Genomic DNA, 26,428 nt, shown 5'->3' on the forward strand with positions numbered 1-26,428 from the left:
TAAATGCGATATGGGTGCTTGTGGTTTTTTATTCTTTTCCTTAAATATGAAAAAGAGTATCTTCTCTGTTGCTGGTACTAGGCCAACCAATATATTCTTAGAAAGAATTCAGTATCTTACCATAGCCTTTATTTTTTAGACTAAGCAGCACTTCATGCCATCTCTTATATGACACACTTTATGGTATCTCTGCACTTGTTGCAGATTACAGTAAATTCACGAATACAAGCCGCACTGATTATAAGCCGCATCTCTGGGTGTTGGCAAACATTTCAGTTTTTGTCCATAGATAAGTCGCACCCGAATATAAGCCGCTTTGTCGTTCGCAGTGAGGACCTGCGTGCAATTAGTAACAGAGCCACGGCAGGGCGGGGTTTACTGGCTGAGCTAAGGCTGTGCAGGCTCGGCCCGCTAGGGGCCGCTGACGGGGCCAGGTGGGCCAGCACGGTGCTGCCGCTCGGGGCCGGCCGCCGGTGCCACTGGGCTCGGTCACCCCGGGTCGGCGCTGCCCCGCGGTGGCAGGCAGGGACGGAGCTTCCCCCGCTCCTACGGCAGCGGCGGCGGGCGGGGACGGAGCTTTCCCGCGCCCGTGGCGCCGGCGGCGGGCAGGGACAGAGTTTCCCCGCTCCTGCCGCGGCGGCGGCGGGCGGGGACAAAGCACCCCGTCGGCTCCCCGAGCCACGGCAATGGCTGCGCGGGGCTCCCGTCGGCTCCCCGGGCCACAGCACCCCGTCGGCTCCCCGAGCCACGGCAATGGCTGCGCGGGGCTCCCGTCGGCTCCCCGGGCCACAGCAATGGCAGCGCGGGGCTCCCGTCGGCTCCCCGGGCCACAGCAATGGCGGCGCGGGTTTCCCCCTCCCTCCCCGGGCCGCAGCAATGGCGGCGCGGGCTTCCCCCCACTCTCCAGGCCGCGGTAGGGGCGGCCCGGGTCCCCCCTCTCCTCCCCGGGCCGCGGCAATGGCGGCGCCGGGCCCCCCCCGTTTCTCCCCTGGGCTGTGGCAGAGGAGGAAAGAGAGCTCTCCCTCCTCTCTCCCCGCCCCCCGTGCTGCCTGCAGGGAGCCAGGCTCCACCCGCAGTGCAACAGAGTAGCGATTTGCAACAATCGCAAAATGCCGACTTTGCAGCTGCTCGGCTCAGCAGTCTGGCAGGCACTTCTGAGGTTGTATTAGCCGCTCCTGATTATTAGCCGCATTTCTGGTTTAGGAGCAAAATCTTAGTCAAATTGGTGCGGCTTGTATTCGTGAAATTACTGTAATTAATCTTTTTCAGAGAAATGTGGCAGCAGTTGTGTTGCAGATGTGCATTCACCCATGCCTTCTAAAATGAAGGTTTCACTTTCTGCTGGAAATACCTTGTCTGATATATGCTATGTCCACAAACACCTTCTTAATGGGTTCATCCCATGGTCAATTCACAGTCACTCTGTGATCATCTCTGACACCCAGAGATGATCCTCTCCCCACCTGAGTTATCTCTTGTCTCCCTTACAGAAATTCCTCATTAAGTCTGAAGTGTGCACCCTGAAATTCTGTTCTAATCAAACATTTCTTCCACTTATTTGTCAGAGTCAGAAAGGTTTCAATAAGTGATAAGTCTTACATGTTAGCTATGCCCCTTCATCTTCAGATTTCAAGAGCTTGCTGACTTCATATGCTAATGTACTTAATGAAAATATTACCAGCACTGGTCCTAAAATTGACCCTTGAGGAACTCATTGTAACTTGTTTCTTGACTCTCTTTTCTTTCTCTTCCTCTGCCCTTTCCCATTGTTCAGTTCTTCCACACCTTTCATGTCATCTGTTAACCCCCAACTTCTTTTGCTCCATTAGTATTTTCCCATATAGAAGTGTATCAACTACTTTGCTAACATACAAATGAGATTTATCACATTTTTTATTTTGGAAAATCCATTATCTCATTTAAGGGAAGCTATCAGGTTATTCTGGCACCATGTCCCCTTTGTAAACCCAGGCCCCTTTCATCTTGCTTTATGCTTAACTAAAAAGAATAATCTAATCATTCTTTCTCCTTTGGTAATTTTATCGTGTGTAGAAATACAGCAGAAAGTTGAGGTAGATCATGTCCACTTCCATCTGGGGCAGGTCGATAAGCATATAGATAGAAAACACGAGTATACGTATGTGTACGTGCATATGAGTGTTAGGTATTACATATGAGCAACATGTACACATACATGTAAATATTTGTACAAAACAACTTCCAAACTGCACTGAGCTTTTTAAGGAAATACTACCATTTTCACTTGTCTAGACAATAAGGATTACAGTAATTTCACGACTACAAGGCACACCCCTTTGACTAAAATTTTTCCCCGAACCCGGAAGTGCACCTTATAGTCCGGTGTGCCTTATATAATGGACAAAGTTGTGAAATTTGCCAACCTGGAAGTGCGAGCCCACAACAGTCCCGAGCCAAGCAGTGCCCGCCTGGCGGCGGCATTGGGGCAACACCGGGCCGGGGCGAGTCTGGTGGCATCAGGGCAGCGCCAGCACGGGGATGAAAGCCGGCAGCGGTGGAGCAGCCCGGGCATGGGGGGGAAAGCCGGTGGCATCGGGGCAGCGGCGGCACGGCACGAGCCCACCGGCATCGGGGCAGCGGTGGTGCGGTGCGAGCCCGCCGGCATCGGGGCAGCGGTGGCACAGAGGAAGAGACCGGGGAGGTGCAGGGCTCCCGGCGCGGCATGGGACTCCCGGAGCTGCACGGGGCTGCCGGAGCGCTGGGGCAGTACGGGGAGGGAGGGAGTGGGCTGCCACAGAAGCCACAAGCCACGGTAGCCCCAAACCACCGCGAGCCACGGCAGCCTCGAGCCACCCCAAACTGCCACCGCCCCGAGCTCCGCCTCGCCAGCCGGTGCCGGGGCAGGCGGGAGTGCCGGGGCCTGCACACGGGGAGGGCACATGGGGCTGCGTTTAAAGGCTACGCCAGTCTGTGAAAAATGTTTGCAAATTGAGCACCTGCCAGTAATTCATTACTTTGTTGCACCCGGCGCAGCTCCTCGCTGCAAAAAAATAGTGCGAGCCGTGAGCCAAGCCGCGAGAGGGGGCAGTGCCACGGGAGCGCCGAGCTGTGAGGGGGGGGAGGGAGCAGCCAGCCCCCGGCCAGCAGCAGCCGCGCAGGCTGGGCAGCACCGGCCAGCCCCCAGCCAGTAGAAGCTGCACAGGGAGAGAGGGAGGGAGCAGCACCGCGCCGCCCCGAGCTGCGGACGGTCCCGAGCTGCGGGCAGCCCTGAGCCGCCCTGAACCGCAGTAACCCCGAGATGTGAGCCGTGGCCACCCCAAGCCCTGCCTTGCCAGCCGGGGGCGGGCGGGAGTGCTGGGCCCCGTGCACAGGGAGGGTTCTTGGGGCTGGGTTTAAAGGCTACACCAATCTGTGAAAAATGTTTGCAAATTGAGAACCTGCCAGTAAACTCCACGATCGCAGGATTCCGTTACTAATTAGTTACTTTGTTGTGCGTGGCACGGATCTTTGCGGCAAAAAAAGAGTGCGCCTTACAGTCCAGTGCGCTTTATATAATGCACAAAATTGTGAAATTTGCCGACTCCCAGAGGTGCGCCTTATAGTCCAGTGCATCTTACGGTCGTGAAATTACTGTAATTAATACTAGTCAATTTTAAGACTTGAGGAAATTTTCCTCCTTTTCCACTTCTTCTGGGGCCAGCTGACAGCCACCAAGACAAGCCCAATATAGGATGGTTTTACCCGGCACTCAAACTGTTTCCTGCTGATATCATTACAAAGTTCAAGTGCAATCTAGTTGTTGGATAATTGCAAAGATGAAGTTTGTCCATTAGTGCAAAAAGCTGTTTTAACAGTCATGGTAAACAGCAAAACATCCATTCACCATCTATTTTAAATAGGAGGGCCTGGTTCTTAATGAAGGAAAGGTCAGCACATGACAAGTGTTTAATTAACAAGTGCCTCTCTTGTTATTCCTTCTTGTCTGACATAGTAGCACATACTTTTGTAATACAAAAATTTAATGTGAGAGGAGGTGGAGGAAGAGAGGTGCAGTCCCTCTTTGTAAGGTGGCTGTCCAGATGGATGATCCTCTCCCCGACATGTGTGGGAGAGGATATGTACCACAGCAGTGTGGCAGCCTTTGCTAAGGGCTTTGAGCAGCTGGAATCACCTGCCTGTTGGCATAGAACTGACTTACCATCTGAAATGACACACTTCAAGAAAGATAGAAGAATGAAAAGCCAGGTTTACAAAACTTGCATTTCTAGCTGTAATAAGGAGACATAATATTCTCAGATGTCCCTGAGTAGATAAAGACAATACAGTGTCACTGTGACCAGAGCCCATCAGCTCATAAGGATGGAGCTCTTACACCCTGTAAATGATTGTAAAGTCAAAGTTTTAAACAGTCTTAAAAAAAATTCTTTAGAGATTAAAAGCAAGAAATGTGTAGCTTTTGTAGCTTTGAATGTTGCAAAGGGGTAGTTTTGCTTGCCACTGCATGTAACTAGTTCCAATCAACAGCAAAATTGCAGTGCATTAGATGGTCAAGATGAAAATACAGTACCAATTAACTTTGTTTGAAAACCGAGCTGTTGATGAAAGGCAAAAAAGTAAAATTTCATTGATTCTGATAACTTCTCCCCACCCACATGCACACACCTACTCACACACTTTTAGTCTGAATCAGTAAGAAGCTGCTGACTGTCACTGGTCTAATGCCTTTGTGTGGAAGAATGGAGGATGTGCATTTTGGGATAAATGCACCCTTCTGTAAATAACACAACGTAAGTGCTGCATAAAACCCCCTAAGAATAAGGCTCACTTAAGTCCTAAAAATTACTCAGCTCCATGTCCCAGCTTCAGGCTCGGGGTACCAACATCAGCCTGCTAAAATAATGCTGATAAATATGATTCCACTGAGTCTGGATCTTGCATGTTTTCAAAATTCTTCCATAACATTCAGTGTTCCAATGAGTGGGACGGGGACAGGCACAGATATTTTCCAACCAAACAGGGCCACCCTGGTTGCCAGGCACTGAATGGGCAGGTGGGTTTCTGACTTCTTTTATAGCTAATCTCTTCTTCCACTTACGTGAGTTCTTCTTCATTTTGATATACCAAGAAATGACAAATCTTGTGTTGATTTGGATGACAAGAGCCTCCTCTGTCATCAAGGTCAGTCCCCACCTAAAGTGGGCATCAGAGTAATACCTGTAATAAAATTAATACTGGTTATGAGTTACCAAAACTCACAATTTAAAGGCTAAGCTCCACCCCTAGTAATGTTACCAGTCTTGCCCAAATCCATTCCTTTCTATCCCAGAAGTGTAACTCTGCTTCTTCTACCTCTTTCAAGCATTTATTCGTCTACTGCCACAATACTTCAGTGCTTTTAAAATAAAATCCACTGCAAAAGTGAAGCTTCTAATGATTTTTTTGGTCTCGCTCAGAATTCTTTCCTTTGAGATCTGGGATCAGATAGATAGGGGTTGAAAGGATTTTTCTTAAATTTAGTCTATGAATTTCTTGCGTTTTTATAGTCTCAAGTGAAATTTTTCACACCCCTGCAATCCAATCACTCGCATGTTTTATCTGAACTTGTGTTTTAAAGCAAAACCACTAAATATGCATATATGTAAACAACAGCAAAATGAAACTCGGTAGCAAAAGCCACATTCAAGGAGCTGGCTGGAAACAAATAACCAAATTCTTTAATTACATGAAATGTGGCTGGGATTCGAAGGAGGTGATAAAAATTATTCCAAATGTTGGGTTTTAATCCTCTTTTTTTAGGAGGTTGAAAGAAACACTAGTCATGTTGTTGATTAAGGAGCTAAAAAAACAATGCCAGGAAGCACAAACATCAATTCTGGTAACTCTCAGCCAAAGAAAAATTATACTTGTACAGAAATCTGGGAACCATGTCTATTTAAGTGACAGGCAACTGGGGCACTTCTGAACATTTCCCTTACAGGAACTAATGAATTACCTAATTACCCAATCAGCTCTAGGCTTTATGTGGACTAACAAAAATACTAACAAACACATTAGTACACAGTCTAAAAAAAGAAATCAGGAGACTATCAGCCTGATGGGAAATAGTTTATGATTATTAAAGCAAATACAAATTTTTCTATGTCATGAATTTCCCATAATGAAATGAGACTGAGAAAATAGACCATGTTAGGAAGCAAAACTCCAGGTGCAGAAGGTAGGGATCATGGGAGAGTGGGTTAGGTATCCTGTTTGGAAAAGTCTGAGCCATTTTAGGACTTGTGTCCCTGCTTGCTCTCCACAGTCTGCATGGGTTTCGGCCCAATAAGGAGAGACATGTTAGTGGGCAGTGCCTCCAACCCACGCCTGGGATATCAAGGTATTGCTGGGTTTCATTTTCATTCACATGGCGTGCTGTGTAGCTCCCAGTTCTGATTCATGATTGCTACAGGATTCTGCTCAGGAGCCTGAGAGATTCCCACTTCCAAAGGGAAGGGACGTGATGTGGACCAACCATGCATCCTTGCTCGCAAATGAAAACCTCTTTATTTTGTGTGTGTAGTGCTCTTCACCTCAACTGGGGAAAACACTGTAGAGCACAGAGCAAAAAAAAGTAGCAAAATAATGAGAGGATTATTTTAATTTGTCTTGAAAACATTTTGAAAGTCCAATTACTGCCACAAATTTGGAATTGCAATTTTTAAAATACCTTTCAATCTCTGGGCTGTTGAAGTATCTAACATTAAACATATTGACCTATATTTCTCATGCTCTGCCATCAAGATTATAGCTGTAGAGTAGTTAGGCCTTTGTCTTATTTTTTTAATCCATTCATTTCACTAAAACATTGCTTTCTCATCCTGACAATCTACTTATGTATTTGATTTGCTTGAAGCTGAGGATAATCTGTTTAGATTAATACTAAATTAATCACAATCTTAAATGCTTCATGGAAAGATGTATGATATACGCTATACACAAAAGTAGACCTGCCATACCTGAGGAGCACTTACTTAGGTTTGGGCCCATGTGGAGCTTCTAGCTCTTCTCTGTTTACCATATTAACCAGCAAACCAAACTGGGTTTGAATGAACTCAAATCTATCCTGAGATTCTGATGAAATGGCAAGAATTGTACCAAGTCTTGGCTATAGATGCCATTTTGCAGACGTTATTTAAAAAAATAAACTGGAGAAAAATAAATACAGTAATTTCACGAATACAAGCCGCACGGACTATAAGCTGCATCTCTGGGTGTTGGCAAACATTTCGTTCTTTGTCCACAAATAAGCCGCACCTGAGTATAAGCCGCTCTGCCGTTTGCAGTGAGGACCCGCGTGCAACAAAGTTGCCAATTAGTAACAGAACCACGGCAGGGCGGGCTTTACTGGCTCGGCTCGGGCTGTGCAGGCTCGGCCCGCTCGGGGCTGCCGATGGGGCCAGGTGGTTCAGCCTGGCGCTGCCGCTTGGTGGGGCTGCTTGGGGCTGGTCGCCACCTCTGGGCTCGCTCGCCCTGGCCCAGCGCTGCCCCGTGGCGGTAGGCAGGGACGGAGCCTCCTCCACTCCCGCGGCGGCGGAGGTAGGTGGGGATGGAGCCCCCTGCCTCCTCCCTGAGCCGCGGCGATGGCGGCACGGGGCCCCCCTGTCTCTCCCCTGGGTTGCGGCAGAGGAGGGAAGGAGAGAGCTCTCCCGCCTCTCTCCCCGCCCCCCGTGCTGCCTGCAGGGAGCCAGGCTCCACCCGTGGTGCAACAGAGTAACAATTTGTAACAATCGTGAAATGCCAGCTTTTACTGGCATGTGCTCAGCTCCGCACCCTGGCTGGCACTTCTGAGGTTGCAAATGACAGAAAATTATTCACATATTAGCTGCTCCTGAGTATAAGCCGCATTTCCAGTGTAGGAGCAAAATTTTAGTCAAAATCGTGCGGCTTGTATTCGTGAAATTACTGTACCCAAATCATATAACATTCTTATTTTCTTCTGGAAGGACTTAACTGGTACGACTTTTATTAGCTGCTAACAAAAACAAGTCAAGCAAGTTTGATACAGGTTTGTATTGTGTGTTACGTAGAACATGTAAAAGGTGACTTCTGTCAAGATACTACTGGAAACTTACTCCGAGAATATACTGAAATTTTGTGTCACTTTCTGTTGACTTTGTTGGAGCTTATTGTGCAATCTGGCTGGATTCTAATAGTGAGGAAGGCAGCCAGCATCAAACAAAGCCAGACAAGGTATAAGATTTTCTGCAAACAGAAACTGAAATTAGGTGACAAAAACCAAGACTAACCAGAAACATTCTGAGAAGGAAAGAAGAGCAAAGGTACTCTGCATAGTATGATAATCCATGAAGGCCAAAACCAAACTAGACATACACTGTTATTTGGTATTTGGGCTTTTTTTACTGTTTATTTATGGTAGGAGTTACTTATCTATTAAGCACTGTTTGGCAGCACCATTTCAAAAACACTGTCAAGTCCCTATAACAGCAGTGCCTAGAAATGGCAATGAATAATTGTCCTGGGGTGTCAAGAGGACAGTCAAAAGCACACCAAAGCACCAAAATCTTATACTGGCTTTTTTTCTGTGGTCTCATCCAGTCTGCTAATCTCTCTCAGATAATTTTCATCCATTTACTCAGACATGAATCAGGAGAATGTAGGGGTAAAGGCCAGTGCAAGGGGAAATAATCCTGTAAGCTGAAAACATGTCCCAACTGGTCATGAGGCCTCATTTATCATGGGGAAGAGACTCAACAAGGCACTGCACTGTCTCTCCCCACACACAACAAAATGCTTCATCATCTCTCAGTCTAGGAACTCACACAGCAGCTCAGGGAGAAATTTGGGATGGAAGGCCTGTTAAAGCCAAATCACTATCACTTGCTGACAGGGGGATCAACTGGAAAGCAAAATAAAATTATGCACAGAGCCATAGAGATGCTGTACTAGTTTATCAGCAGGGTAACCATCAGAGATGCTCTCTGTTAATTCTTGTGGTGAAAAGGTTATCATTTAAGCACACTTGACAGGTACACAAAAACAAGTGGAAAGCTTTTATTCAGTAAATACTTATTTTTAGTCACATAAGAAGGTTACTGTAGGCATTGCACTGCCTAAACAGAACGTGTCTGTTTAAACTGTGTAAGAGACACAACAGCGAAGAAAAAGGGCTAAAAATTAAAAGAATCGACAGTTGCCAGCAACAAAAGGGCACAAACACAAGGGAAATTAAAAAAAATAATAATTTCTTGTTACATGGAGGCTACTACAAGTTACTTGCAGTAATTAAAACCAATTCTGAACTCCACAGTGTTGACAATAGGGTGAGAGGTTGCTTTCCAGGCAGAGGTAGAATTAATTATGCTGTGCTAGATTGCCTTTATTGACTTTTGCCATGTTGTCGAGGATGACCCTATTGGAGCAGGGAGGTTAGACCAGATGACAGCCAGGGGCACACTGCACTAGGGCTGAGCTAATTCAAACACATCGAATTTCAGGACTGCAGTGCCTTTCCTGCTCCCAGATACCCATTTTGTGATCCTGTGTTTCTGTGACTTCTGCTTTTCACTCTGACTAGTCAAAAAACCCCCAAAAGATCCTCCAACAATTGCCTTTATTTCAGATTTTGGGGGGGGGGGGGGGGGGGGGGAGACGACGACAAAACAACAAAAAAACCACAACACAAAAAAAACCCAAACAAAACAAAACAAAAAACCACCAAAACCAAAACGAAACAAAACAAAAAAAACAGAAGGTAAATAAAATTATTGAAATTACTGAAATCTAGCCCTAACCTATGCAGTCACTTCGGAAGGGCATCTGTATATGCTGTGGAGGGGAGCAAAACTAATCACACAGAAAAGGTGGTCAGGTTGGAGGGGACCACAGTTGGTCGTCTGGTCCCACATCCCTGCTCAAGCAGGATCATCCTACAGCACACGGCACAGGATTGTGTCCAGACAGTTCCCAAATATTTCAGACGAGGGAGACTCCACAACCTCTCTGCACAACCTCTTTCAGTGCATGGTCACCGCACAGCAAAGAAACTCTTCCTCATGTTCAGCTGGAATTTCCTGTACCTCAGCTGCTGCCTCCATCAGTTGTCTCATGTCCCACTGCTTGGCACCGCCGAATAAGCCTGGAAACATCCTCTTGGCACCGGCGCTTTAGATACTTATAGACATGAATGAGGGCCCCTCTTTCCGTCTCTCCTCAATACTGAACAGGCTCTGTGCATCTTATACAATCTTATACAGAGCTCAACCCCGATTAATTTTTTTATTATCATTATTTTTATTATTTACTATTGTTGTACCTTTCCACGTTGTACTCGGGAGAGGGTGAAGCTCTTCCCGCTCCCTCCGTGAGCGGAATTCCCGCCCAGCCGGGCGGTGCCAAACGCGGAGGCGGCGCCTCGCTCCGACACGCATCCGCCAAGATGGCGGCGCCCGCGAGCCGGCGGGGGAGCTGAGGGAGGGCGCGCGCAGGTAATGGTTCCCCCCGCCCGGCCCCGCCTCACGCCCCCAGCTCGCAGCTCGTGCTAATTCCGCTTCCCGCGGCTTCTCAAAGCCCGCTCCCCTGGACTCCCTGCCCGCGCCCAGCCGGCTCTCCCGGCCGCGCTCTGCCCCCGTAGTTCCCCGCTCCTTCCAGCCTCCCTCCGTCACCGCTCTTCCGCTCGCTCAGTCCTGCCTATGGAGCCGCCTGCTCCCTGTGCGTGCTTCTTCAGCGGCGGGACACACCCCACCCCCCCCCCGGGGTGAGTGAAATGTTGCGGGCCTCGTCAAGCAGTTTCCAGGACCTTAATTCAGTCTCCCGCGTGTTTACTGCGTCTTTCCAAACGTTTTCTGTGTCAGTGAAGGTTTACATTGGGTATGAGGAAAAGGTTCTTCCCCCAGAGGGTGGTCGGGCACTGGAACCGCAGGGAAGTGGTCATGGCACCAAGCCTGTCAGAGTTCAGGAAGTGCTTGGACAATGCTTCTGGGCGCGTGGTGTGACTCTTGGAGTATGCTGTGCAGCGCCAGGAGTTGGAGTCGGTGATCCTTGTAAAGTCCCTTGTAGCTGAGGACGCTCTATGATTTATTTCTCTGTCAGACCAACCCCTTCTTCCTTTCTTGGCACTCCTGCCTGAATAAGACAGTTTTAGGCTTATAACCTGCTCCATGTAACACCCACACAGCGCTGCGCTGGAGTGCCCTTAACTGGGACAGGGCAGGACACTCTGCTTTTCCTAGTCCTGTGCACGCAAACCTGGAAAGCAAAAACAGCTTAGTAACGTGTCTTTTGGATTTGATTATCCTCTGTGCCATGCATCGTGGCTTGGCCCAGCACATGGCTGGCTGACTATTGCATCTCGTGTATGACAGTACCTGGGAGTGGGAAGGACACTGCAGTTCTCTTTCTCATCCTGAAATTCCATTTGTTTGAATGATCTTAGCGCTAGTGCTGTGTGCCCGTGGCTGTCTTCTCATTCCCAGCCACTGCTCTGACCCCTGCTTGGGTGACCTGTAGGGCCTGAGGTCACCCGAATGTGCCCTCTCAGGCATGACATTGCCTAGTGGGCTTCCCTTGAGCTGTGCACAGGCATGGGGTCTGTGTTCTTTCTGTCTCAGAATCACATAATCAATAAGGTTGGAAAAGACCTCTGAGGTCAAGTCCAACCTGTAGCTGAACACCACCTTGTCAACCAGACCATGGCACTGAGTGCTATGTCTGTTCTTTCCTAAACACCTCTAGGGATGGCCCTGGGCAGCCCATTTCAATATCTAATCACCCCTTCTGGGAAGAAATTCTTCCTGATGTCCAACATAAACCTCCCCCTGGTGCAGCTTGAGACTGTATCCTCTCATCCACTAGTCTCCCTTCAGTGAAGCATACTTGCTTTGTAAATCAACAGTGCTGAAATTGTCTTGCATAAGGAAGCACTCCTTTCTGTTTTAAAATAGATCAATATAAGTAAGACATAAGTAATAAGGAAATAACTACTAAAAATAAGCAAAAAAACTTTGGAGTACTGAAATGCTAATTTTGAGATGAGTGTGATGTTATGGTGGGAGGGAGGTTGTAGTATCCTGAATGACTTGTGCATGTGCACTGGGAATCCTGAGTACAGTCCTGGATTTGTTTTTATTACAAATGAGCAGGATTATGGAGAGTAGCAACAAGAAATTCAAAGCACTAGTGTTACATAAGTAAAACAATGTTGATAAGTAAGAGAGAAAAGGAGCAATTCTATAGATAGGTAATGAGACAGGCCGTGAGGGTTTGTGTGCATATGTGGTGAATATTAAAGGAAGCATAACTCCCACTAGCTTACTGGGGATCTAGTTTAGGTGCTATAGCAATTATTTCTACTGATAATGTTTCTACCTTACAGGAAATGCATAAGTAAAATATTTTCTTATACAGCGTTTCTGTACACTGAGGTTTTACTGATGTAACTCTGCAAGGAAAATCCTGAACTGGCTGAAATAGCTAGTTTAATACAAGTGTATTTGGATTAATTGAAACAAAAAACAAAACCAAAACCAAAAAAACAACACCAAGAGGATAGGAAATACTAGTGTAAAAATGCAATTTAAAAAAAAGGCAGTCGAGATGAGGAGGAAATCTCAGAGTAGACGTTCCTCTAATGCCATATTTCCTACTGTAGGAAGTAAAATCAGCAAATATCTTGTTGAGACTGATCCCAAATATGGAAGCTGTTTGATCTTTCTGCCATCTGAGTAGCTTTAGAAGACTCTCTCTAAAGCATTTGAGGAGTTAACTGGATTTTTAGCTGAAAAAGAAAGCCTTAGCAAAATAGTTGGATTAGAATAGCTGGTTGAAATCTACTAATTATAGTCATCCTCCTCCACCTCTTTTCAGTGATGACAAATTCAGTATTTTTGCAGTATAATTTCATCCAACTTCCTCTTCTCTCTGTTTCATTCTGAATTTTTACTAACACCCTGTTAACCATCTTCTATTCAGGCGGTGGAGCTTCTGGAACCTTCAGTTCACTGATTATGCCTTTATGGTAGGCTGAACGCAAGAATTTTATTTTATTAGATAAGATAACTAACACAGTAGTTTTGTTCTGTGCAAAGGCCACAGTTAGATCTCTTGACTAAAAAATACTTTTATCATTCAGACATGGAAATAAAATGCAGTTTCTATGGAAAGCAGCAAGTCAAGTTAAAATAGTTTCATAGCTACCAATTTTCAGTATAATCATAATAATCATTGAGTTCTTGCTATGTATTGTGGCATGAAATACATATTTTTGTCTTTTCAGATACCATAACCTTAAGAATGCAGTCGGCTTATCAAAGAGTTGGCCCTTGTTCCTCATGTTTGAAGAAACAACTAAATGGCTTCCTGGGAATAATTAAGTGGCAGAGAAGACTGGTTCCTGCTTGTGTGAGAACTATTTACAGTGAGACGGGGAAATGGGAAAAAAGCTATGGGTTGGAGACAAGAAAACGAGTTGAAAATTGGTGGTTCCCAAGAATAAAGGATCAATTCTGCAGAATTTCAGAAACTGATGTAAGCATTATGAGAATTTTGGAGATTACATTTTTTAACATTTTCTGATTTAATCTCATAGGAGTAGTAAGTGACTTGAAGAAAAACAAAGTTTTCGCATGCAATAAAAGATCTTGAAAACAACAGTATCTCAGTCTCTGATTCTTTCTGCCTTCACAATTACTCTGAAACAGTAGATAAAATAGCACTTTTGTGGCCCTTTGTGTTCTTTTGTTCATCTCCCTTAAAATGTGCCTTTTCTCTGACAAAAAAAATAATTCTATCAAAATGTTGAAGAGAGAAAAGAGCTTGCTTTTTCTGGGCAAGAAAACAGATGAAATGGTGTGCACATGTACCTGTAGCAGGCAAAGCATTAATTTAGACTTGTGTCTTTGAGGTATATATATGTATAAATATATATGTGTGTATATATATACATATATATATGAATCATATATAGCATATATATGCTAAGTTCTAAATTGTATTTTAATGATTTTTGTTTTATCCTTGAAGTAAATTTAATATCTCATATTAAGAGGCAAATAGTGTGTATTGCTGCAATGAAGTACTCAGATTATTTCTGACTTTGCTGTAATTGAATAAAAGTGATAAAGAAATATTATTTGACAAATACTAGTAGAGTTTTATGCAGAAAAGTAAAAACTGAAAGCTCCCTGTATTTTTTTATTATTAATGCAAGAAAAATAATGTAAGAATTTAGCAAGTATCAGTAATACTTTATACTATCATTGTATCAGTGATGAATTCAGTGGTAATCAAGATGTATTAGGAATAATTGATGTGAGAGGAGATTTGTGATTTCTTTATAACTTTTGTTATTTTAATTAAACCTAAGTAAATGAAAATTTTAGTTTCTTTTCATTATGCAAAATATTACTTGCAAGATGTGTTTGGATCTGAGCATACATAGTGAAGTGGAACAGTTTCCCTTTAACAGATGTTCATGCAATTGCAAATGATGTAGTCACTCTGGGAGTTACTGCAGTTCAGCTGACAAAAAGTAACTGGCCCGGAGTGAGCTCTGAGTTTGTTGTAGATACAAAGCAAAACATTAATTATTTAAAATTACGAGAGCAGTTTAATCTGCTCTGGTTTCATGTGTTTGTTGGGGCTAAGAACACATAGATAATCAGTTGCAGACGCTACAGTGGCACTGGTGCTTCAGTTCTGTCAATATAGGTTTTTTTTAGTAAAAGTGAATTAATTTTCATAACATTCAAGTGTCATGGAAGTGTCAGTATAAATTGATGAGATGGCAGCAAAATCTGATAAAACATCTCCATTTACAGCCCCAAAGAATTTGATCCAATGAACTTTGTCAGTGCTCACTTGGATCAGTTCCAGCAGAACCGTGTATCTATTAATGGTGTTGTGTAGTAGTTTATAATGTGCATGTGTATTTATTCAAGTGAAATGCTAACTCATGTAGTTACTGGTTTCTAAAAATTTCTTTCTAGAAATCAAGACCAAAATTTTATGTGCTTTCTATGTTCCCATATCCTTCTGGGAAGCTTCACATGGGCCATGTTCGTGTTTACACCATCAGTGATGCAGTAGCTCGGTTCCAGAAAATGAGAGGGATGCAGGTAAGAATAAACCAGTGGTAGTAGAACTGGGTGGGGTTTTTTTATATTTTAATATCATAATTAATGAGGAAATTAGTATTTTCTAAAATCCATGAAAGTGGAATATGTGCTGCAGATTTGTAGATAATGACCCGTGAAGCTCTGAATATTAAAATTTGAGACTTATTAAAGCTGGTGGCGTTCAGAACTCAGAGTTGGTAAGAGCTGGTTAGAAGCTATCTCAGATAACAGCTGATACTGTATGAGGTGCCTGAATCTGCTGATGTGTGGCACAGTGTCATTGAGACCTGTGGGCCGCACAGTTTCTGTGAGAGGAGACTAACTACCCTCCCTTCATCTGGGTGGGATCAGGGGGAGGAAAATATGTACCTGGCAAGAGAAAATAGACCACCAAAATCAACTGCTTTTGCCTCTTCTGCTCCTGAGAGCCAGTTTGCGCCATTTGTCAGACATAGAGGGACAGGACAGCTTCTCTGCCAGCTCGAAGAGAAACCTCTTCTTTTTGTGACTTCTGGAAGTCAGATGAATAGGATTATGCCACATTTTACATCATGTATGTGTAGCTGGAAGTTTCTGTTCTGTAGCATCTGACCCCTTGGCTTGCCCATTTCAGCCTTGCTCATATATATGAAATGTCTTCTGAAGGTGCAGGCCTATAAGGTAGGCTAAACCTAACTTTCTTGCTACATCTGCAAGGAGAAATCCCAATTTCCCTTCCATGTTTCTCTGTTTCCCAGTTTCCCCTATACCTGCCATAATTTCTTCATCACTCCCTTCTGTCTCTTCAGTAGGTTGAAGGGGTAGCTGAGAGCCTTTTCCCTTCAATCTGCAGTGGGATCCCGCTGGCTTTCTGCAGTAAAGGCTGGCAAGGTAAAATTTGAAGGATTTAAGGAAGGTGTGGGAGAACTGTGGCCTGAATGACAGCCATATTACAGAGGAAAGACATTTGGTAGAGGGAAAATGTGAAAAATCTGGGAAAACTGTAAGAAGGAGGAATATGGAAGGAGAAGGGAACAAAAAGAGAAAAATACCATAGACGAGGATCTAGAATGACAGGAAAGTCTCTCTAATGTACAGGAGAGAAGGAGCAGCTCAAGTATGGGTATCAACCTGAAAAGACTACAAAGAAGAGGAAATTGAGAAAGAATTGTTAGTTTTAGTGTTAGAACTTAGTGTTACTAAGTATGAGAAGCGTTTCCTGGATTTATCACCATCCGTGAGACTCTGATAGGTATTGTCACTGCATTATTCAGTGTGCTGTCTTTCCAAATACTATGTGTTTTATGCCAGTGATGCACTGAATACTTGCTGCTGCTTTACAGACATGCATTCTTAGGCTTTCAAAATTACAGGAAAAAGAAATAACTGCCTTAGACTTTAAATGAGAAAAATCCCCAATATTTGTTATAACACTTACCTTTCTGACGCCTCTGAATGACCAGAAGTTGGATTTCACTAAAGAATTGAGCTAATGAGGCATTTGAAGCAATGCTTGATTCTTGCTTGATGTTAAGACCATTGATGAAATGTCATTTCAGGATGTAGCCATCTCTGATCAATAATAGTGAAGGTAGCCAGTAAATTGCTTTTCAGAAAGATAAAAACTTGCTTCTTCTTGTATTTGTGAAAATAAAGTGAAAATAATTATCTAGATCCAGTAGCATGCTCTAGTTATAAACTTTTGAATACAAGGTAAATAAGCACCTTTAATAGAAACATTTGGAGGAAAGTAAAAAGGTAATATAATTCCAATGAAATGCAAGAGCCACCATACAAACAAGTTTTTATTTCCACATTTGCCTATTTTTTTCCAGAAAAACTTTTCAGACTTTTCAAGTTTTTACATCTTGCATTTCAGCATATTTTTATATTTAATATAAAAAAATTCTTTGAAGAAGTGCCTGTAGAACATGCTGTATTTCTAAAAATACTTCTGTTATGTTAACCAGTTTGAACATCTATTTTTGAGTAAAGGTGGGCAGCCAAAAATTTAACTTTCATTTACGATTAAGAGGCATTAGAAATCTCTCAGATGATTTTCTGAGTATGTCAGATTAAGAGACATTGTGTTATTGATGTGCATTAACTTGCTAAAACTTACATTTACCTTAAAAAACTTTTCTGATTAAGAATTTATCCATCATGTAAAATTAGAGTCTGTAGAATGGATTTTTTTCTTTGCAATTAATTTATCAGCCTAAAAGTTCTCGCTGCCCTTTTTCATGGTTGTACAATCTGTCAAAGGTTATATGATGTTTAAGGTGTCGTGATGATATGGTTATGTCATAAACCGTATATCCCTTGATATATGATATCAATATTTATATATTTGATATATTCCCTATAAAAAGAAATTTGACTCTGTATTCAAGGAATTATTGGAATTCTTCAGTATATAAAAGGAAAGAATGCTTTAGAAACAAAGCTGTTAGTATGCATAATTTTTAAGATGTTCCATTGATTATCTGTTTTTTTCTAAAAATTCGACTTTAATATTGCATGTTTGAAACCCTAGGGACTGCTGATTTTTCTCCGGTCAAAAATCTGAGTAGAAGTGAATCCATTTCAGGCATTCAAATGCAAGGTTAGGGTAAGATTTTTTTGAGCAGAAATGTTGTTTAAACTTTGCATCCTTCATTTTCAAATTTTAAAAAAAGTGCAAGGCAATGTGGAATGTTGGTCTGTTACCATGAAAATTACAGACAAAACCATTCAGATTTACAGTTCCCGGGGAAAGCTGCAGACTATGGTGTGTATTTGTTATTTAATAAACAGTGAGAGGGTAACATCTATAGCGTGTATGTAGTTGACAAGAAGGTATGATTAAGAGAGCAATTTATGTTGAATAAGGTGGAGGTATTTTTCATAAAGAATGCCTTAATGAGAAAACAATAAATTAGTTACTTATTGATTTAATCTGAACAGGCAAGAATCGGCCCATATTTTGTGTAATATATTTGTAATATTTTAGTGAGGATAGGCTAGAATACATTTACAAAGAGATTAGAGGTCCTGTAGACCTTCTTTGGAATGCAATTGTGAAATTTCTTCATACTGGAGGTATCTTGAAATTTTAACTGGGAAAGTTTTTAATCATTTGGGTTCTGTTGTGGTTTTGGTTTTTCTAAAATTTAACATTAGTATTCAATTTTTTTCAGCTCCATAAGGTCTGATTTTGTTTCATTTAAAATATTCTAGAGCGGTAATGCACACTGAACTCTACAGATATTCCCCAGAAACCAGTACTGCACCAGCAGCACTTTTAAGTGTGAAAATATATATCTATTGCTCTTTTCCCCACCTTGTTTCTGAAAGAAATACTGCTTCAAAAAACTGTAGATGAAAGCATTGTGAAGCGTTGTCTTGTTTCAGCACTTGCTCCTCAAGGACTTGTAGGCAGTGCATGGGAAACCAGCTGTCATGCACTTGAATTGGCTTGCTGGATAAATGATTTGTAGAGTACATCTGTTTTAAGATAACTTGTTTACATTTTGAGTACTGAAGATAAAGTTTGAAGTCTTTGCATGGGAAATGTAAGCCATATAGATTACTTAGCTTGACTGCACTGAGCTGGTCTTTGCAGAATGTGTTAAGGGTGACATGTTTCTTGAAGTGCAATCGAAACAGTTTTTGTATATGGAGAGTTCTACATCTTATTACAAACATATTTATTATAAAATGCTATGAAAAAGTAATTTATATATTTTAAATTACAGATTTGTAGCTATCAATCCAGAGCTATGATATGTAGTTTCTGGTTGCGTTTACTCTGTGGATTTACGTGCATGTTGTGAAATCAAGTGTAGGAGTTTTGTAAGAAGGGATTTCCTATTCATTATTTGAAGGTGTTGTGTCGAAATTATAGAGATATTCATGGTGATTTTCACTATGGCAGATTTCTAGTCTGCTGTTGCAGTATTTACCATTACTTTATCATGCTATCATTAACATATCTTTGATAAATTCCAAAGTAGATAATTTGTGCTTCTCAGAGCACTGAGAATAATTCCCTTAGTGATCAGTAAACAGTGATTCAGTTCAATAGTTCTTGTGATATCTTCTTAATGAAACTGGTGCCAAAGCAAGGCAGTCACATGTGGGAGTACAGAACTGAGAATAGTCCTTTCTGAAATCAAATCAGGGTGAAATTCCTGCATTCTACAATCACACTAATTATTTCTTAATTTGTACTTAGACTGGGATGGATGGGATTAGAATATAGTCAGTGATATTTCAGCAATACTCCTAAATGACTTAGAGTTTTCTTTTTATCCATAACGTATCATCTTTTAAATTGTATATATTTTCATTAATTGTTTTCTCTTTCTGGTGTGAATGTTAATATTCTTGAAACTGCAAAAGTGAATGGTATATTGAAGCCAGACAGGCAAGTTTAATTAAAACTCTATAATTAATCATCAGTAGGATGAATTATTTCAATACAGATCCGTTTTCTGATCACTAGCTACTATTCTTCCCCTTTTTTTGTCTGAGGCTGTTGTGCCCTTTTGTCAGGTTATTTCATGTGGTATAAATCAAGTAGCAAATATTGCAAGTATTTTGTGTGAATTGAATTTTATTTAATTTCTGTTTTCCCACAGCCTGTACCAAACATGTTAATGAGCTCACTCTGTTTCATTTTGAAAGAAAAAGAGAAAATGAGATACAATTTTAAATGTAATTATGTTAGGAAAAAATGTGTGAGATTAGGGAGGCAAAAGACAACTTTGTTCTCAAAATGTATGTGGTACTATGTGAATGTTGAATAACTTCTCATATTTTCTGTTTTATGATAAAAATAAATGGGCATTTTGTATTTTGATATAAATCTGTATGGTTGATTATTTTGAAGTGCTTTCTCTAATATGCAGCACTGTGTTGCAGAGAAGCATTGAAATACTTCTTTTTGGAGTGTACACACTGATCACAAATTCCTTATTTTAATCTATTTCCAGATTAAAGTATGTGCCTTGGGGGAATTGTTTGTTTGTTTGATGGTAATTTTTACCTGTTGTGTAATGGCATTTATTACCTGTAACAGTTAAAAGAGAATCTAGGCTTCACTCAGGTGAGGGTCTTGCATTTAAAGTGTGCTGTAATATGTCAGTTTACATCAGATTTTCGAAAAGTTTAGCCCACTGCAGGGAGCCAATAGAAGGAGCAGCCATCTCCTCTCCTCTCCTCTCCTCTCCTCTCCTCTCCTCTCCTCTCCTCTCCTCTCCTCTCCTCTCCTCTCCTCTCCTCTCCTCTCCTCTCCTCTCCTCTCCTCTCCTCTCCTCTCCTCTCCTCTCCTCTCCTCTCCTCTCCTCTCCTCTCCTCTCCTCTCCTCTCCTCTCCTCTCCTCTCCTCTCCTCTCCTCTCCTCTCCTCTCCTCTCCTCTCCTCTCCTCTCCTCTCCTCTCCTCTCCTCTCCTCTCCTCTCCTCTCCTCTCCTCTCCTCTCCTCTCCTCTCCTCTCCTCTCCTCTCCTCTCCTCTCCTCTCCTCTCCTCTCCTCTCCTCTCCTCTCCTCTCCTCTCCTCTCCTCTCCTCTCCTCTCCTCTCCATCTCATGTGTCTATGATTGCACAATTGTGAGGTCCACAATAAAGTTGGGGGTGTTTTCTGGCAGTTTTCTGGAACTTGTAATCATGGATCATCTGTTTTGTCAGCCTTTTTTGGCTAGTTCACGTTGGATGTGTCATGGGACTATAAGTAGGGATAGGAATGTAGATTTTGCTGTATCAATTCAAACCACTCATTTGTCAGCAACCCTCTTAGTTTTAATTTTTGGTCATCTTTTATTGCACATTCTGTGGATTAAATATATTTATTTTCAGGCCTTTCTCACACTGATTCTGCTGTCTTTCTTAAAATTTAGAATGCATTGATCTGAGTGTAAGAACAGTATGTCAGCTCCCTAGTCATAGTTCTGAGACATACTGAGTGCACATCAGGAGAGCAAACATGTTCTTTGTGTCCTTACAAAGACGGAAGAAAATTCACTGAATCACCAGTCCTGGTTATGTTGATGGAGGCTTAGAAATGAGTGTTATGAGATCATTGTCAGCTCTGTGTTACATAGTACACTGATCTCACCTACTGATGTCAGTGTGATGAACTGATTGTTACAGCAGTGAATAGATGAAAATGCTCTCAGAGGAAGAGCTGAGATCTCAACATTGAATCAAGGGAGTCTCCGTGTCTTCCTCCCCTTGGTCCCACAGTAACACAAAGAGCTCTAGCCGTTGCTAACAACAGATGTTTGACCATGCTACGAAATGATTCTTAAAAGTGCTTCAAGCCAGAGTTTTTGGGATCTAAAATGTTTCAAGATGCAACTGTTTTTAATAATTTGTTCCCAAAAAGACCACTCTGTGTGGTAGTTACTGAGCACTTTTATTCCCCACACACTTTTTAATAATTTCCTTGTAATGTTTTATGTGCCCATGCAAACTGTGTTAAGTGGTAGAAAATGCAAATTTTCATATTTGATTCTGCCTGATCACGTGAACTTCTGAGGATCTGAAGTTATGCCATGTGTGTTCAAGACTAACAGTTTTCAGCACAGGAGTTCACCTGTCCACTTCGTTATGAGGATAAACACACAACTGCCTTTGGTGATTGCACTGCCTTCTGCTGTTGTAAAATGGGTGAAACTGCAACCTGCCTTCTTTTACCTGATATAGGCACCTTAGGCTTATGCAGCCTCCTGCTTAACAAGACAGAGTCGTTATTTGTTTTACTTTCTACTTGAGACTTAGAGAAAATATTGTCTACCTAGAGAAGTGATGCTTGGAAGAATGGTTACTGCAGTAAGCAGAATGGATCCCTCAGTTGCATAAGGTTTAGAGGTTACTGTTGAAAGCAATCAAGTCAGCATTGAAGAAAATGGATGACTTGTTTTTCTTCTGCTCATCTGTGCTGCTAGAGAGAGCAGCCATGTTCTCTGCTATTTAGAGCCAGTGACAAACCCATCAAAGAGCTACAATGAATAACCCTTTGGTCTTCAAAGCTGCTTTCCATTCTTTTCTTCCTATTTTTAATTTGTTTTGAACAGTCAAACAGTCCTTTTCCTTTGTGCTATCTTTTGACATGTCAGCATATTTTCTTCTCCTCTTCCATTTCTCTTCAGATTTTTATGATGAATTAGAGAGTTAAGACGTAATGTCAAATCCTGCGTGGAGACTATGGCATTTTTGCTGCAGATTACAGCCAGAAGGAGCTGACCTGTTGTTTAGACAAATGCATTTCACGAATCTTTCAAATCCGTTCATGGTAGAGAAGTAAGAGACAATAAACTTGAAATCATTTTCTAAACCACTGTGCATGTTACATTCATCTCTATAGCAACTACATAAATAGATCTATCCTGGAGGCTAATCTGAGGATATTTTTAATGTCTCCTTAAATTCAGTTTTCTGATTGAAACTTGAATTAGTATACTTCTTCAGACCTTTAACTTGAGGAATTCTATTGGTCGTTAAATTGAACTTCTGAATGTGAAGAGTGAATATGATATTTTTGATAAATGCTAGAATTGGGAAGATCTGTGTATACAGGTTACTCCTTCCAACGCTGATGGTACAGTGATACACATGAACTGTCTGGTGCATCCATAGCTGGTAGTGAAGTTGTTTTTCCCACATCCTTTTGCTCAGGAGCATGAGAAATGAGATTGTGTCTTGCATTTGGCTGCCTGTCTGTATCCAGGAGATTGTCAGAAGCTAAATTTTACAAAAATTAACTAAGAGTGATTTTTTCCTAATCTCAATTAATGTGCATCTATTTGTAGTAAGAGAAGGCATTTGTAGGAATGTAAAGACATGGCATTAGTTTAGGGCATTTAAATAGAGAAAATATCTATTATACATGGAAGAAAAAAAATCTGTGTTTTTTCATCACATCTGTCCAGAGATAGGTTGTCAGCAATACTAGTGGTCAAAAATAATGGAGCTGCATAAATTAATATTTTAATGTGTCCATAAAAGAACATGTTGATATTTATAGCTTATGTAAAGCATAACTGTCTTGTTTTTTTCTTTAATACCAATAGTTTTCACTGGTGTGTTGATGATCAGGGAGGGAAAGGGCTGGGCAGAGGTGTGCTTCAGTGGGAGAAGTGTTTTGGGCTCCAACTGACATTTTCCATGTAAACTCCCCCTTCTATAAAAGGCAGTTAAGACTCATAATTTCTGGTACTACGGTATGAGGAACAATAGTTTATCTAGTTGTTAGGGAGAGTTTGTAACACGAAATAGCATTCCAATTTCTGTTAGATTTAGACATCAAAAATGTACTGTGCAGGCGCCCTTACTGGGCTGGCTTGGATCACAGATGATCAGAGGCTAATACCTTTGATTTTGTTGCTGCACCAGTAGAGTAATGATAGACAGCAGGTTTAGTTTTTCATCAGTACTGAAAATGAGAATGCTGAAGAGTCACATCTATTAAATCCTGTTGCTTTTACTCCGTGTTGGTGCCTAGGGCATCTTTATAAACACGTCTATAAAATATTTTTCATGAAATATTACATTAAGTCAGAAGATTGGATAGTGGTTGCAAAGAAGAATAAAAATAATTCAAAGTAGTGACAGAAGTAGTTCTTATGCTTCCAAAATAAGCAGATTTTTCTGATGTAGATATATTATGAGATTAGTATGGCTGGGATTGCTTTTTAATGGCTTGTTGCTTACATGCTGCTAAGAAAGATGTTCTTTATATGAAACATATTTTAAGGGGTAAAAATTTTGATTTCTTACAACTTGTAAAATGTTAGTCATGTTTTGCTATTGTTAAACTTGTGTAATTTTAATCATGATTATTGAATTTATAGCACATTTGTAGGTTAAGAAATAGAATTGACTTTATCAGGTATCCAATATCTATGTGTTTAATGACAGCATCTTAAGTACTGGCCTTTCTTTCCTTGATTATGAAACAGGTTTTTGAATACTTATGGTATTACTAGATTATTTTTTTTTTAATAATGTGCATGTTAACAGGAAAAATACATCTCTATTTCAACAGAGATTATATATAATACTTTTTAGTAAACTTTCTTCCCACCTTTATTTATTTGTGGTCATGAAATAACAATTTGTCGGTCTGTAGTCTGTATTTGCAAAAGATATTTCAGTAAAATTTGACTAAAACTGTTTTTCCTCATCTTCTTAATTTTATATGGTGAATTCAAAGTTATTGTAGGGTATTTTTCTTGTCTTTTGTTTTTCAATGCAAAGTAAAAAATAGTAGGCTACACATCAGTTATAAAACTGTTGGTTCAATTATTTTCACTTAACATCTTGTATTTTAGAATGAGTATTTGGTTCTGTCCAGTGGTAGCATCAACTGCTGACTTTTACCACCATGCAAACTTACAAAGAGTTGGTTTTCGTCATTGTCAACCTTTTATTGAAATAGTCATGAGAGTTTATTGCATAATACTTTAAACTTCCTCTAAAATCTCATTGTAGATAACAAGTGCACTTCATAGTCATCTTTTAAAGCAAAACTGGCCATAGTTGGCGGGTTTGGAAGAAGTTCCGTTTAGACAAAGCAAATGCTAGAATGCCAAACACCGTTCATTATTCAGAGGCCTCTGTGTGTTGCTGATGCATTTCCAGAAAGTTGCATAATATTGGAGTTTTTGTTTTTGCTGACAGGTGATAAATCCAATGGGATGGGACGCGTTTGGTTTACCAGCAGAAAATGCTGCAGTTGAACATGGCCTTCACCCTGCAAACTGGACACAAAGGTGAAATGAATTGAAATATGGCATTTTCATTGTGAATACCTGTACAATGGCCCCCATAAAACAACAAAACAGGGCAAAACTAACATAGAAGAAAGATGGTACAGGAGACCAAGTGTATTTGACAACACTTTATGGGACTGTGCAGATGACTCTGTTTTGAAAGATAAAAATGTTAGGATGATTTCCAAGGTTTTAATCTCAATGAATTTTAAATTGTAAAATGCTAGAATATCGAAAGAGGACCATTTCAAACACCCAAACCAGCGGGTATAAATAAATCAGAATTTCGTTATGGTGGAGTAAATCTTAGTATAGTATAGTGTACACAGTAGAAATTTATGAGTTACGTGGTTAGATTTACTAGCAGTTTTTTGTACCATGTGAGAGAGGAAGGAGATAGTTGGGATTTTTTGAGACTGGATCTTATTGCTGCTTATTTCTGCAAAGACTTTTTTGACTTTAGACTGCAGAATGGGGTGTTATGTTCTCCTAATATTTTTTAAAATGAGTAAAAAGTTATATAAGTAAACAATTTCTAAAAATTATTTGGAAACCAGTCTTCCTAAGTGAAGTTATTTGTTGTACTCTGGGTGCAGTAATACATCTGTGGTATCTTCATAGACCTTGAAATTTCCTTCTTTGATAATGCTGTTTCTTTGGGTTTTGTTCATGCTTCTGTTCCCATTTTAAGATTCTTGATACTTTTCCAGCTAGAATATTATAATATTAAATACTTGCAGTACTCAATTATTCAGCACTGCAAGTTTTTTCTGGATTAGAATTGAATTCTTGGTTTCAGGACTGTCAACTTAGCCACTCTGGGAGGATAGATACTATTTTATCTGACAGAATGTGTTTTAGCAGAAAAGTAAAAGTCCCTAAGAAATTTTAATCCATTTTACAGTATGTGAGTGAATTGCCGCCAAGTCACTAATTAATATTGTGTTATTGTGGGTATTTTGGTAAAATGTATTTAGTATGTTTTCAAACTAAAGCTTCACTTTATATCCTGATGTATCTTACTTTACATTTGTAATACAATCCGTTCAGGGCAGCATCTAACATGACAATGTCACAATTGACTAGTGTTTATCTATGGCGATGCTGCCACCAGAAGTTTTGTAGTTCCTTGTCGCCTCCCAGGATATATGCTCCCACCACCTCCTTTGCACTGGCTCAGCTGGTTTTGTAGGCCACAGTTTTGATTTGATCAGCCTGTTGATCAGAGGGAAGAAACAAAACTGGTGGGGGTTTTTTGGAGAATTTTTGTAGGGCATATCTTCCGTTGAATAGGTAAACTGATTCAGGTCATTCTACAGCCACATGATCACCAGAACCACAGCAAGATACAGCCAGGTTAGCATTGGCAGAATAGAGCAGGATTAAGATGATAGCAGAAATGTCCCCTACTGCACTGAGATTTAAGAGACCCCTTTGACTCAATCACAGTAAAGATAATTAAAAGTAGTGAGAAGTGGTGCTTGAGTAATGCTTCCTTCAAGCTGCAGTCTGTATTTACTTTTAAATTGCATTCAAATCCAGAGAAAAAAATGTATTGCCTCATAGATAGCCATAGAAATTGGACCACAATACATTAGGGAGTTTTA

The 26,428-nt window shown here is 41.2% G+C and overlaps 1 protein-coding gene and 1 long non-coding RNA gene across 5 annotated transcripts in view; one reads left to right on the forward strand and one right to left on the reverse strand.

The window, feature by feature from the left end:
• LOC117008270 overlaps nucleotides 1-10,373 on the reverse strand; it is a 48,420-nt gene extending 38,047 nt beyond the window's left edge. The window contains exons 1-2 of the long non-coding RNA XR_004420294.1: nucleotides 10,292-10,373; nucleotides 5,075-5,193 (exon numbers count right to left, since the gene is read on the reverse strand). This is a non-coding gene — a long non-coding RNA (uncharacterized LOC117008270). The remainder of the gene's footprint in view (nucleotides 1-5,074; nucleotides 5,194-10,291) is intronic.
• A 4-nt stretch (nucleotides 10,374-10,377) lies between these two features.
• Nucleotides 10,378-26,428, forward strand: part of LARS2 (leucyl-tRNA synthetase 2, mitochondrial) — a 98,038-nt gene continuing 81,987 nt past the window's right edge. For 3 of the 4 annotated variants that reach the window (XM_033081915.1, XM_033081923.2, XM_033081930.1), the window contains exons 1-4: nucleotides 10,378-10,463; nucleotides 13,250-13,500; nucleotides 14,961-15,089; nucleotides 24,730-24,821. In XM_033081915.1, the coding sequence (XP_032937806.1) occupies nucleotides 13,267-13,500; nucleotides 14,961-15,089; nucleotides 24,730-24,821 (455 nt within the window). In that variant the 5' untranslated portion in view covers nucleotides 10,378-10,463; nucleotides 13,250-13,266. Of the gene's footprint in view, nucleotides 10,464-10,503; nucleotides 10,733-13,249; nucleotides 13,501-14,960; nucleotides 15,090-24,729; nucleotides 24,822-26,428 lie in introns of those variants that run through there. The other variant, XM_033081937.2, reaches the window with a different exon arrangement.

Source organism: Catharus ustulatus, chromosome 1, assembly GCF_009819885.2.
Source record: "Catharus ustulatus isolate bCatUst1 chromosome 1, bCatUst1.pri.v2, whole genome shotgun sequence".
Taxonomy (NCBI): Eukaryota; Metazoa; Chordata; class Aves; order Passeriformes; family Turdidae; genus Catharus; species Catharus ustulatus.